Raw genomic sequence first — 14941 nt, 5'->3', positions numbered from 1 at the left:
AACCCCCAAATTCATGTATATATTAGGAAAAAAGTACCTCTTAGGCTCCATCTGTGTAAAAACTGTGACATGAATTGAAAATTTTTTCGTATTTTACTGTATAAAACAACAGTTTAAATAAAATAACATTCTACAGCCGGGCACGGTGGCTCACACCTGTAATCCCAGCACTTTGGGAGGCTGAGGTGGGTGGAACGCTTGAGGTCAGGAGTTCGAGACCACCCTGGCCAACATGGTGAAACCCCAACTCTACTAAAAATACAAAAACTAGCAGGCGTCGTGGTGCACACCTGTAGTCCCAGCTACTCAGGAGGCTGATGCGGAGAATCACTTGAACCCAGGAAACGGAGGCTGCAGTGAGCCGAGATCGTGTCACTGCACTCCACCCTGGGCGACAGAGTGAGACTGTCTCAATAAAATAAAATAAAATAAAATAAAATAAAATTAAAAAAAAACATTCTAAATAAAATCTGTTCCTTGATGGTTTCATGCAACAGTAAAAAAAGCAAAAAAAGGAAAGATCAGGTATGTTTTTTCAAAGGAAAAAAGATGTGAACAATGCTTCCAAGTTATTTGCCCTATTCAAAGTGTTTACCACTTATGGAGTCAATTTTTATATTTCATATAATCCAAGAAAAACACTTTTATCATCTAGATTTTATATACAGCATTCTCATATAATTTTTTAAAAATTTCATGCAGTTATAGCCTTTTAAACTTATCTAATACTATTTCTCTTTTCCTTTCTGTTTTTCTTGATCATTTTTGATTTTTATCTGTAAGTATATTGTTCAACAAAGAAATCAGAAAGGGAATAGAGATTGCTAAAAATGCAAAGAACTAATTAACTCTTGCTACCTCTTTTAAAGTCACACATTTTTCTTACTTCTGTTACTTTGATCCTCCTAATCTCTTTTATCTAAATGTCTTCTGAAATTTGTAGATCATTAAAAAATGTTTTAATGTTAAAAAAATATTTCAGGCATACCAAAAGTATAGGCCACAAAATGAACACCGAAGCATTTACCATAGGGCTTAAAAAATATTACAAATATAATGTTCCTTGTGTAAGCTGTTTCCAGTGATGCCATTCCCACTTCTCAGTAGCAGCCTTTATACCAAATTTAGAGTTTATCAATATCAAGGATGTTTTGTAATTCTTTACTACGTTGCATATATTAATAAACAATGTACAGCATTGTTTTGCAAGTCTTTAAACCTTATATGAAGGGTACAATACTGTCTGTACCTTTACGCACCATGCCTTTTTCACTCAATATTATGATTTTGAGATTTAGTCAATTAATGTATGTCTCTGATTCTCAATGTTATGTATTATTCTATTGTATTAATATATATGAATATACCTCTGTTGATCAACTTAAGGCTATTTCCTATTTGAAAAGCACTGCAATGAACATTCCTGTGAAATGTCTTTGCAGGTAGCATGCATTATAAATATCTTCTCCCAGGCTGTTTCATGTCTTTTCATTGTTTGATATCATTTATGCAAAAAAGTTTTCATTTTAATAATGGCATATTTATTATATTTTTCCTTTAGGGTAGGTGCTTCGTGTGTCCTGTTTAAGAAATCTTCCATTATCACATGGTCATAATGACAGACCATCTAAATTCTAAAAATGTAGTTATCCCATTTACTTTTAATATGCCTGGCATACTATACATTTCTGTTTAGTGTGCAGCAGTGATTTATCTGATTTTATTTTTTCCAGATATATATTCACTGGTTCAAACTCTATTGAATAGTTCCTCTTCATCCTTTCTCCACAGATTGTTATGCTATCTCTGTGTATGTTAAGTTTCCACATCCATGGATATGTTTCTGGGTCACCATTCTGTTTCATTTTTCTTTGTTTATTCCTTTGCAAATGATGTCTTAAACAAGCTACACATGTAATAAGTCTTGATGTGTGGTATGGCAAGATCCCTTATCTTATTCTTTAAATATACTTTTTTTGATTTTCCATAAATATTTTAGAATCAGCCTGTCAAGTTCCACAAAAAAATCCTACTGGAATTCTGAGTAGCAATGCATTTAATTTAGAAATTAATTTGGTGACATCTTTATTATCATAATTGTATAATTTTCCAACTATTTAGGTCTTAATATATTTCAATGTAGTTTTATAATTTTCTCTTAAAATAGTTCTACATGCCCTTTTAGATTCATTTCTAAGTACCATATTGCTTTTTAAAAGATCTTTTTAATTGTACAGTGGAAAATATGGGGGAAAATGTGCACATATAGAGCTCAGTGAATTACAAAAACCAAGTGTATATAACCTTATCCAGGTTAGGAAATAAAATCTGGCTAGAAACTTACATGCTCCCCTCATTCTTCCTTCCATCTCCCCCATGCTGAGGGTAACACCTGATTTTAAATATAACAAATTGGTTTTGAATATTCTTCAACTTTTTATAAATGGAATAATATAGCACATACTCTTTTGTGACTTGCTTTCTTCTCTCAAGTTGTTTGCAAGATTCATTAAGTGGTGTCACATATATTTACCTTCACTTATCTCACTTGCTAATCAGTATTCAATAACGTTAGTATGCCACAATTTATCCATTCTACTGGATAAAAACTTGGCATTTGGGTAGTTTCCAGTTTGGAGCTATTACAAACACTGCTGTGAAGAATATTTGTGTATGTTTCTCTTGGTGCTTGTATGCATCCCTATCTGTTGAGTATAGAGTTAGGAACAGAACAGCTATGTCATAGGTTCTGCTTTTGTGGAACTTAGTAGATAATGTCAAACTGCTTTTCAAAGTCATTATACCAATCCACACTCTCACAGCAGTGAATTAGTTCTGCTTGTTCTACTGCATTCTTACCAATACGGTATTGTCTTTTTCATTTCAGCCAGACGTCTTAGTAGGTACATGGAGCTATCTTACTGTGATTTTAATTTACATTTCCCTGTTGATTAATGAAGAGAAATATTTTGCACATGTTAATTGGCTGTTAGATATTCTCTTTTGTAAAGTATCTATCAAAGTCTTTTGCCCATTTTTCTATTAGGCTGAATTCCTTTTTCATATTGATTTGTAGGCATTCTTCTTATATTCTGGGTATAAGCCTTTTTGAGTCGGAGTCTCACTCTGTCACTCAGGCTGGAGTACAGTGGCGCGATCTCGGCTCACTGCAAGCTCTGCGTCCTGGGTTCACACCATTCTCCTGCCTCAGCCTCCCGAGTAGCTGGGACTACAGGTGGCTGCTGCCATGCCTGGCTAATTTTTTTTTTTTTTTTTTGTATTTTTGTATTTTTAGTAGAGACGGGGTTTCACCATGTTAGCCAGGATGGTCTCGATCTCCTGACCTCGTGATCCACCCGCCTCTTCCTCCCAAAGTGCTGCAATTACAGGCATGAGCCACTGCGCCCAGCCAGATATGTCTTTTGTGGGACACAAGTATCACAAATACCTTCCTCACCTTGTGGCTTGCATTTTACTCTCTTATTTGTTGTTTATAAATATTTTTAAAATTTTATTTTATACATTTTTAATTATTAGGCAGTCTCCCGAACCAGAATAGGTTCAGAGAGACTCTTAGAACTTCTCATTTTCCTGTAATCCCAGCACTTTGAGAGGCCGAGGCCGGCGGATCACGAGGTCAGGAGATTGAGACCATCCTGGCTAACATGGTGAAACTCTGTCTCTACTAAAAATACAAAAAGAAAAAAACAAAATTAGCTGGGCGTGGTGGCAGGCACCTGCAGTCCCAGCTACTCGGGAGGCTGAGGCAGGAGAATGGCATGAACCCAGGAGGCAGAGCTTGCAGTAAGCAAAGATCATGCCACTGCACTCCAGCCTGGGCGGCAGATCAAGACTCCATCTCAAAAAAAGACAAAAAAAAAAAAAAGAATTTCTGATTTTAATGTGCCATATTTGTCAATATTTTCTTTTATGGGTTTTTTTTTGGTGGGGAGCGGGGCGTGGGAACCAGTTTAATGAATCTTTTCCTATCCCCGGATTAATACTCCTCCATTTTCTTGTAGATCTATCAATCATTCATCTATCTATGCCCTTTTATATTTAGACCTACAATCCATTTTGAAATCATTTTTATTTATAATGTGAGCAAGGAAGTCAATGTTCTTTTTTTTTCCAATATGAATATCTAACTTATTCTGCACCATTTTACCCCAAAAATAATTCTCACTCCACTATATTTAGTACCTTTAACATAAATCAGGTATTCATATACAGGTAAATTTGTTCCGGGAATATTTTGTTCTATGGTCAGTTTGTTCATCCTTGTGCCAATATCACACTGTCTTAATTACTTAAGCTTCAGCTTTATAATTACTACAGCTTTAGCTTTATAATAAGTTTTGATACCTGGTAGTGTAAATCCTTTAGATTTGTTCTTCAAGATTCCCTTGGCCATTCTTGGCATTCTGTATTTCCTTATCAATTTTAGAATAAGCTTGCTGGTTTCTGAGAAAAAAAAAAAACCTGCAGGGATTTTGATTGGATTTTTCTTATTTTTTAATATGTGTATTTAAGTTTGTAACTTTACCCCTAAATATCACTTTGGCTCTCTTCTAAAACTTTTTGATATTAAAATTTTGTTATCCCTCAGTTCTAAATATATTGTAATCTCCATTATGATTTATCTCTTTAACTTCTGAGTTATTTAGAATTACATTATATAATTTTCAAATAGATGAACGGTGTATTAGTTTCCTAGGGCTGCCATAACAAATTACTACTGAGCAGGTTAGACCAAAGAAATTTAATCTCTGACAGATCTGGAAGTTAAAGTCTGTAATCACAGTGTCAGCTGGGCCATGCTCCTTGAGAAGGCTCCAAGTGGGAATTCTTCCTTGTCTCTCCCAGCTTGTAATGGCCCATGGCATTCTCTGGCTTGTGACAGCAGAACTTCAATTTCTGCCTCTGTCCTCAACAGTCCTCTCTCCCCTTTTTATAAGAAAAATAGTCACTAGATTTAGGACTCATCTTAAATCCAGATGATTTAATCTTGAGATCTTTAATGACATCTGCAAAGACTCTATTTCTAAATAAGGTCACATTCTGAAGTTCCAGGTGGACATGAATTTTGGGAGAATACCACTCAATCTGTTATAGACAGATTTTTCTTTTATTTCATTATTCCATATTTTTATTGTTGAGTTCTAATTTAGCTACAGTGTGGTCAGTGAAGCTGGTCTGTCTGCACATCAATTCTTTGAAACCAACAAATTCATCAAATTTTCTGTGTTCTTTTAAAAATGGAAAATCATCTATTATAAGTCAAACTTCATTATTCAAATACTTTCTTTCTTTCTTTTTTTTTTTTTGAGATAGAGTCTCGCTCTGTTGCCCAGGCTGGAGTGCAGTGTCGTGATCTCAGCTCACTGCAAGCTCCACCTCCCAGGTTCACCCCATTCTCCTGCATCAGCCTCCTCAGTAGCTGGGACTACAGGTGCCCGCCACCACACCTGGCTATTTTTTTTTTTTTTGTATTTTTAGTAGAGACGGGGTTTCCCCATGTTAGCCAGGATGGTCTCGATCTCCTGACCTCGTGGTCCACCCACCTTGGCCTCCCAAAGTGCTGGGATTACAGGTGTGAGTCACCGTGCCTGGCCCTACTTTCTCTCTTTACTTCCTGATCTTTGACATTTCTGAAATGTATTGTTGAATTTACCTATACGTTCCTGTAATTTTCCTGAATATGTTTGAGAATATACATATAAGCTCACAATTTTATCTTTCCTGGTATATTTGACCCTTTTATTACTATGAGATAAAACTGTTGTATCTACCTTTAATTTTTTTTTTGTCCTGGAATTCTATTTTGTCTATATTAACACTAGCTTTTCTTTAGTCAATATTTGCCAAATGTACTTTCTTTCTTACTTTTTTGAGCTGAAGGACAATATAAATTCTGATTTAATAAAAATAATGTATATGTTTTAAAAGTCAAATAGTTTCATGAAGCTTATAAGAAAAGTCAGCAGTTCCCTCTCCAGGGATCTCCAGATCCCCAATTTCTAAAGGCTACCATTTTCAACTCCTTTAGCCATTTATTCTAGGATCAATATCCTTATTTCCTAATAACATGCTTTATACTACCATATCATTTTATATTCCAGAAATTATCTATTGATTTCCTTCTAAGATCAATTACAATCTCATATCTTTCAGTTCTGGGATTTATTCTTATACTATATACTAAGATCAATTATGGATTTATCTCATTACAAAACCCTCCTACCCATACATATCTTTTCATGCTATCTTCTGAAAAGTTTTAGCCCTATATTAATGTTCAGTGTTTATATGTCACATAAATAATGGTCAGAGTGATTAAATCAATATTCAATTAAATCGATATTTAGTGTTTACATGATTGTTTACATAATTATTATTCACAGCTAAGCCAGCTAGTACACTGTAATTACATTTATTTTCTATTACAAACTTATGCTTTTCCTGAAGAGTTAATAACTGCTTTGTTTTTGCATTTTCTGAGTTTCTAAGACTGAAAACCTCCTCTAAGTATAGTCAATCACATAAGGTATCCTATCAATTTGACTTTTTCCTTGCAGGCTTCAATCTGAATGGGTTCTAGGCCTTGTGTACCACCACCACAGTGAGAATTTGTTTCCCATTTCCTGTGTTGGCCCCCTCCATTTCCTCAATCCCATGTTTTCTTTCTTTTCTTCTTTTTTAACTTAAATAAACTCCCTTGTTTTAGTGAAATAATTTTCTCTCAGAATTCTAAGGTATTATTCCTTTGGTTTCTAACTCTGTTTATCACTTTTGAGAAGTTTGATGCCAGTCTCATTTCCATTTCTTTACATGGAATGTACGTTTTCTTTTTGGAAGCTGTTAGAATCTCTTTTCAAATCAGTTTTAAAATGTCAAGGTCATGTGCCTTGGTGTATATATTTATGTACATGGTAGTCCCTTTTAGTATGAAAACTCACATCTTTCAGTTCTGAAATTTATTCCTATACTAGTCCTTTGGTTCTTTCTTTTTTGCTTTCTCTATTGTCTTTATAGAATACCTGCTTTGGATGTTGAAACTTTTGGGACAATCTTGAATTTTAAAAAATATTTTCCCGTCTCTTTATGTTCTATTTTTGAAGAGATTTTCTCACTTTTATATTTCACCCCTTTAACTGAGAATTTTACTTATGATATGATCTTCTATGAGCTCTTTTGGCTATTATATAGGTCTTTGTTCAGTTTCCCAGGCAGGCATTCTCTCCTCTATTCTTCTTCTTTAATTCTCTAAGGCAAGAGGTTCTGAGGCTAGGTTTCTCTCAAGGTGAAATGGCTACTAAGGACTAAGCCAGGAGGATGGCTTTTCCTTAGGATGTGAAATCTGTAAGTAGACCAACAGATGGGAGATTGTAGGGGTCCTCAGATAATTGAGACTGACTTTATTTCAAACATATCATCTTTACCAAATGAAGCCTGGGAGTGAGGTAAAGCTGGTAAGTTCTTTGTGCAGACTTCAGACACAGTTCACTTCTTTCCTGCCAACTTTTCCACATCTCCCCTCACCTAAAGTATCTGACACTGGGATCTTAGGGTTATCTGTTTCCACCAAACTGCCACTAGTATATGGATAGTGGAAAACATGTAAGGGATTCCCTGGTGCATGAAAGTTTTCATTTATGAACTATATTTTGTAAAATTATTTCTTTTTATTTACTTGGCAGTCTCAATGTTAGCTGGTAGATATGCTTCTCTTGTCTTATTTCAAAAAGCATTTATAAAAAGACTTCACTGTGTTTTGAAGTAGAACAAAATTATCTAAAAAAATGTGTGCTTTAATAAGCAGACCTCATTTATTTTTCTCACAAAGGCATTGATGCTACCACATGAAGTCATTAACACTATACCAAAACTAGAACATAGAGCCACCCTACGTTTAAAAACTGCCCTGGGATCAGTAGCACCTATTTGGCTAATAGTTATACACAGGAATAAAAAAGTATAAATATAACAAACACAGGCAATTATACATACAGAATTTTCAGTGGCTACTGGAGTTTTCATTTAATAAATATTATCATCTCTCAGCTACAAAAGTATAACGTCAGGGGTGCAGAAGAAAAAAAGCTTTTATAAAACAGTGGGGGCCAGGCACGGCGGCTCATGCGTGTAATCCCAGCACTTTGGGAGGCTGAGGCAGGCAGATCATCTGAGGTCAGGAGTTCAAGACCAGCCTGGCCAACATGGTGAAACCCCACCTCTGCTAAAAATACAAAAAATTAGCTGGGTGTGGAGGCGGGCGCCTGTAATCCCAGCTACTCTGGAGGCTGAGGCAGGAGAATCACTTGAACCTGGGAGGTGGGGGTTGCAGTGAGCAGACATCGCACCATCACACTCTACCCTGGGCAACAAGATCGAAACTCCATTTCCAAAAAAAAAAAAACAAAAAAAAAAAGATTGAAACTCAAATACCCAGTGACCAGACAGATAAGGTGGAAGAATGAAGCAGACTGAGTCTTAGAGCTGTGGGGATGGAAGCAAACAAGGGAATGGATGTCCTGCCTGCAGGGGGACAGCCATGGCTCAGCTGCAGCTGATTACCACCATGAATGAATGCAAGCCAAAGGGCAGCCAGATTTTCTGATTTTTCAAGGGAAATAAAAAATCTTAGTTTTAAATGTTGGCAGAAAATTTAAAAAATTTTAAAACAACATGGGGGCTGGATGCAGTGGTTCGTGCCTGTAATCTCAGCACTTTGAGAGGCTGAGGCAGGTAGACAGCTTGAAGCCAGGAGTTCAAGACCAGCCCAGGCAACATAGCGAGACCCTCATCACTACAAAAAAAACCTCATCACTACAAAAAAATTATTAGTCAGGCATAGTGGCGTGTGCCTCTGGCCCCAGCTACTTGGAAGGCTGAGGTGGGAGGATCACTGGAGCCCAGGAGTTCAATGCTGCAGTGAGGTATAATTGCATCACTGCACTCCAGCCTGGGTGACAGAGTGAGACCCTGTCTTTAAAAAAAATTTTTTTAAAAAAATGTCAGCAACAGAATCCAGCTTATAAGACATTACTTTGTAATATCTGACAGAGATACACTAATGTGGCAATTTAATCAAGATTTTCTATGGATCTTAGTATCTAAAACATACTTGACTGGGTATTATTTCATTTCAAAAGCTGTATCATATTTTATTCCCCATTGTGAAAATGAAGTTTACAGTTTTCAAAAATCTCTGAAGCATAATAAAGGATTTTATGAAATTTTACCTTCTTATATATGCTCAATATAATGGCAAGGAGAAAAGCTTGTATAATGAAACAGAAAAAAAGGATAAAGATTAGACAGTAATCTCACTTAGGATGAAAAGGGGAGAAAATGCCACAAAGTTTACAAAGCCAATCCAGTTACCTGCATTTTCATTCCGCAAGGGTTTTTCTCCCACTGGCAAGGATGCCTTAGTCACTACCCTCTTACTGTAGATTCCTTCTTTATGTTTAATGTTAACAGTGGCTGAGAGATCATCATCTCTTGTGCCTAGCACCTGAGCTGGGAAGTCTGGAGCAACCGCATCATTGGATCCTAAAGAAAAATGGGGAAGTAATACAAAACACAAATAGTGACATGAAATTGAGAAAGACTTTTTAAAAATTTGCCTCTCAGACCAGTTCTATGAAAAAAGCACTACAGGCCAGGCACGATGGCTCATGCCTGTAATCCCAGCACTTTGGAAGGCAGAGGCGGGTGGAGTTCAGCCTGGCCAAGAAGGTGAAACCCCATCTCTACTAAAAATACAAAAATTAGCCAGGTGTGGTGGCAGGTGCGTGTGACCCCAGCTACTTGGGAGGCTGAGGCAGAAGAATCGCTTGAACCTGGGAGGCTGAGATTGCAGTGAGCAGAGATCGTGCCACTGTACTGCAGCTTGGGTGACAGAGTGAGACCTGGTCTCAAAAAAAAAAAAACCAAACAAACAAAAAACAAGAAACAAACGAACAAAAGAACAAAAAAACAAAAAAACACTACAATGGGTAGGATAATCAGAAGGAAATGTCAGTCAAACTGAAGTTGTAAGCTATGTAATATAAATTCTAATAATACAAGGCAGAGATGCAAATTATATAAGAGAAGATATAAAATGGAGAATCAGTTCAGGAGAGAGAATATTTTCAGCTCACGATGGTTTTGGCGGAAGGAGAAAATGGATTGTACCTTGGAAGAAAGTAGTTTTTGATATAGAAAGGAAGGAAGAAAGGCATTTTAGGCAGAAGTTATAGCATAAGCAAAGACAAGAAGCATTTAAGAATGGCGGACACTTTATGGTCAGGCTGGATTGCAGAATACATTAAGGAAAGTGGTAGAAGGTATTTAAAAATAGTTGTTTGGAACAAAATTCAGCAGTGCATGGGATCCCAAGCTGAAGAGTATAAACGTTATTGTATATGAAATGCAACATAATGGAAGATTTTTAAATGAAATAATAATATATTTAGCTATGTTTCCAGAAGATTAATCTGACAATACAAAAGACAAAACTGAAAGGAAAATGACAGATAAGTAAAAGACTTGAAAGTATTTAATTCTTTTAAAATACATTTCAATATTCCTACATTCCTTGATATAATAAATTAATCTATAAACCATGCCACATCTAACAGGCAAAAGAACATTTCTGGACATATAAAGGCTTATACTAATTTTCTGTGAGATGATTTTTCTTTCTAATATCCTGTATTTCCTGAGCTCCTAGTATGTGTATGGCAATAAGAGCTGGGTAAGTACCTGCATCATTAGTACAGTGCACAATAAGCCATGAAGAGTTTTGCAGGACAGATTGCAAGGAAAACACCACCTTCTGGGCCAAATAGATTATATTGGGCTCCTCTCAACTTCTGTAAAATCACTTTCTCTTATCTGCCTCTTACCTCTCCAGAAACTTATTTTTTATCTTTTCCTCTACCAAATCTCTCAATGCTAGAGTTCCTCAAGGAGTCAGAACTGGCCTCTCTTCCCTTCCTAGGTAAACTTATCGACCACCAGGGTATATGCTGATGACCAACAAATAATGTACCATTGGCCAAGACCTTTCTTCTGAGCATCCGACTCCAGCATTCAGCGACACAGCTAGCTCTTACAGCACTTTTATGGAAATTAGAAAAATGTCTCTTCCTCAAATAAAAATGTTTAAGTTACTATATATTGTAGTACAACACAAACTACTGTAAATGGTGGTCATTCTCTTCACAAATTCTCCCAGGGAGTACACACCAGCAGCAGCATGCACACACACAGTCTGCACCACCACCCCTTGTTCTCCAAGAGAGATGATCCCTCAAGTTCAGAGTTAGGTGGGGAACAATTATGTCCCTGAGAGCAGTGGGTGAATGAGCAAGAGAATCAACCTCAGAGGAGGTGAGAGGCAGCTGAGAGAGTGCAGCTACACATGTGTGCGTGTCAGTGAATGTAAATATACTTATTTTCCTGTACCTGTGCATAGCTACAGTATGTGTGAGTATAGATTTATGTTTGGGGCAGCACAAGAGTTAACATTGCTGCTCCAGAACTCTAACTAAAGATCTGGAATATTCATGCCCATCTGTGTGCTTTCAAAAAAGTATATATTCATAATGGGAACAGTGCCCCTTATAGGTGGCACTATTACCTTAACATGTGTAAATTAACTCTGCCTACATTCGATTGTAGACCCAACATCTCTATGTGGATGTATAACAGGAATCTCATTTTTAACATGTCCAAAGCAGACATTTTGATCATCTTCCCCAAATCTGCTTTTTCCTCAATCTCCACCTCAGTAAATGGCACCTCTATTCACCTAGTTGCTCACTCCAGACATTTTTTTCACGCTCTTCTCCCTCACTCTCCATACTCTTATTACCAAATCTAGGAGAAACTATTTCTAAAAGGAAGTTGACTGTCCATTTCTCCCTATCTATAGATAACACTGTGATACTGATGCTACCATCTCTGGTACTGTCTACAGCAACAGCCTTCTAACTAACTGGTGTCTCTACTTGCACTTTAACCCACCCCACCATGGCTCTCTGCCTTCCCATCTATAAACCATTTCTCCATATAGTGGCAAGAATAAACTTTACAAGTGTAAATCAAACCATAATTGCGGTAGTACTAGAATAAAATCCAAACACTTTAATACAGTTGATAAGATCCTGCATGATCTTGAACCTACCTGTCTTCAACCATATCTACCCATCACTATGCTCTACCCTGTTAAATACAATTTATGGGAGTCCATTGTTTTAGACTGAGCTCCTGCAGTAGGCCCCAACAGACCAAACCAAAATGTAGTCACTTGTACTAAATGCCATACAATCCAACTGAAACTTTAAGGAAGAAGGAAAGTTCCACAATGGACCGGAGTTTTCTAAAAATGAGAGATCCACAGCAACTAACTGAAAAAGGGGCCAGTCACCCTGAGCTGGTGTAACAAGGAACTTATCTCTGCTTTAATCTTTACCAGGAAAGTAACCTGATGTTAATCAATATGCTTTTTTTGGTATTACCGATGATCCACCACTTACAATGGAGTTACGTCCTGGTAAGTCCATCATAGGTTGAAAATATTGTTAGTCAAAAATGTATTTAATGCCCCTAACCTATCATAGCTTAGCCCAGCCTACTTTAAACATACTCAGAACACTTACAATAGCTTACATGTAGGCAAAATCATCTAACACAAAGCCTATTTTATAATACAGTGTCAAATAGTTCATATAGTTTATTAAATGCCATACTGAAGTATGGTTTCTACTAAATGTGTATCACTTCCATACCATCATAAAGTCAAAAAATAGTTAAGTGGAACCACTGTAAATTGGGAACTGTCTGTATTATGTTTCCTTGTTCCCGGTCTGGCTACGTTATCAGAACCAACTGCTCTCCCATGCCCAGTGCACCTTTTTCTATATTATAGAATGAGATGTTGCCTGATTCATGAATCACTACAAAAACCAATTAGATCTTCAAATTTATTGAAATTTCAACCCATGCTGCCTTCTTTCCATTTGTCACATGCATCAAGCTCTTTTCTGCTTCATGGGCTTTCCTAATCTTGTTCCCTCTCGCCAGAACATTCTCACACTCCACTCTTTGCCTACCTAATTCATCCTCATCCTCTAGAGTTCAGCTTAAAAGTTTCTTCCTGGAAAAGACCTTCAAAAGTTCATAAAACAAAACTGGGTCTACTTGTTTATCTTGGAACTCTTCTTTATTTTCTTAGCATTTATCACTTGTAATTATGTACTTATTTATGGTCGAATATCTATCATCCAATGTGAACATAAACTCCATTATAGTTTATTTTGAGCAATACTGAAATTGTAACACCTACCACAGTATATCTGTCTGGAACACAGTAACATCTTTAATACTTATTGTTTGAATAAACAAATGAACATGAGCTGACAGCTTTCTATCATTTAAAAAAAAAAATCAACCTGATCGTTGTAGAAAATTCAGGAAAGTATGAAGGAAACAATAAAAGAAAACCCAACTAAATCTGGGTTATATATCCTACTAAGTGAACATATACAAAGATCATACCATATACAGTCTCATTACTATTTTTTCACTAAAGTAGAGATATATTTTAAATGGAATTTAGGGTTTAAAGTCAGCATATGAGGTGAAAACCTTGCCATAGAGGGTCAAAATCACCCTTAGGAAGGCATATGTTGAAACTGACATCGTGCCTGCTCAAGAAACCCACCAGAGTCCATTTTTGCCTCCAGGCTTGCAACTTATCGCTGCGCCTGAATCTGAGCACCTGATGAAGTACCTGACATTGTACCAAAAAGACATTTCTTCAAACTCTAGAATCATACCCAGACAAGCAAGGTAAGATGCTTACACTATAAAAGGCAAACGAGGACTACAATGAACTTTGAGAATGAAGTTTTCCATCTTTCATTACATATTCTTCCTTAGTCATACGTTCATAAAGGGTAGAGTGCATGCACAAAACACCTGTACTTTTAAAATTCTCTTCTTTTTTGTTAAGTATATTTATTGGAACTTGCTTAAGTTAAATACATGTATGAGACAATATCAATGTATGCTAAAATTATTTATCATAGCTAAAGACATCTCACTGAATTCCACTCATCTGATTTAATTGTTTATGCTATCTTAAAATTCCCTATGTTTCTTGTTTGTTACTTTGCTAATTTCATGTACTCAACACTGATTTGGAAGATAGATATCTACTTTTAAAACTCAATTAAGTTTTTTTGGTAACTTCTTAAGTTTTTTTAACTGTGGTAAAATATACATAAAATGTAACCATGACCGGATGCAGTGGCTCATGCCTGTAGTCCCAGCACTTTGGGAGGCTGAGACAGGAAGATCACTTGAGGTCAGGAGTTCGAGACCAGCCTGGCCAACATGGTGAAACCCCATCTCTGCTAAAAATACAAAAATTAGCTGGATGTGGTGGCGGGTGCCTATAATTCCAGCTACTCAGGAGGCTAAGGCAGGAGAACTGTTTGAATCTGGGAGGCGGAGGCTGCAGTGAGCTGAGACTGTGCCACTATACTCCAGCCTGGGTGACAAAGCAAGACTGTCTCAAAAAAAAAAAAAACAACAAAAAACAAACAAACAAAAAACCCACAAAAAAATAACCATTTTTAAGCGTACAGTTCAGTGGCATTAAGTACATTCACACTGTTATGCAACCATCACCATCATCTACCTCCAGAACTTATTCATCTTCCCAGACTTAAACTCTCTACCCATTAAATAGTAACTTCCCACTCCCCCACCCCCAGCCCCTGGTAAACACAGTTCACTTTGTGTCTCTATGAAGCTGACTTTTCTAGGTACCTCATATAAGCAGACTGGCTTATTTCAACTGGCCTAATGTCTTCAGAGTTCATCCATGTTGTAGCATGTATCAGAATTTCATTCCTCTTTAAGGCTGAATAATACTCCA

At 36.6% G+C, this 14941-nt stretch overlaps 1 protein-coding gene across 1 annotated transcript in view; it reads right to left on the bottom strand.

The window, feature by feature from the left end:
* Nucleotides 1-14941, bottom strand: part of ALMS1 (ALMS1, centrosome and basal body associated protein) — a 220967-nt gene that overhangs the window by 53910 nt on the left and 152116 nt on the right. The window contains exon 13 of the mRNA XM_025353758.1: nucleotides 9388-9558. Coding sequence (XP_025209543.1) covers nucleotides 9388-9558 — 171 coding nt within the window. The remainder of the gene's footprint in view (nucleotides 1-9387; nucleotides 9559-14941) is intronic.

This window comes from Theropithecus gelada, chromosome 13, assembly GCF_003255815.1.
Source record: "Theropithecus gelada isolate Dixy chromosome 13, Tgel_1.0, whole genome shotgun sequence".
Classification (NCBI taxonomy): domain Eukaryota; kingdom Metazoa; phylum Chordata; class Mammalia; order Primates; family Cercopithecidae; genus Theropithecus; species Theropithecus gelada.
This window is presented reverse-complemented; position numbering and strand designations above follow the sequence as displayed.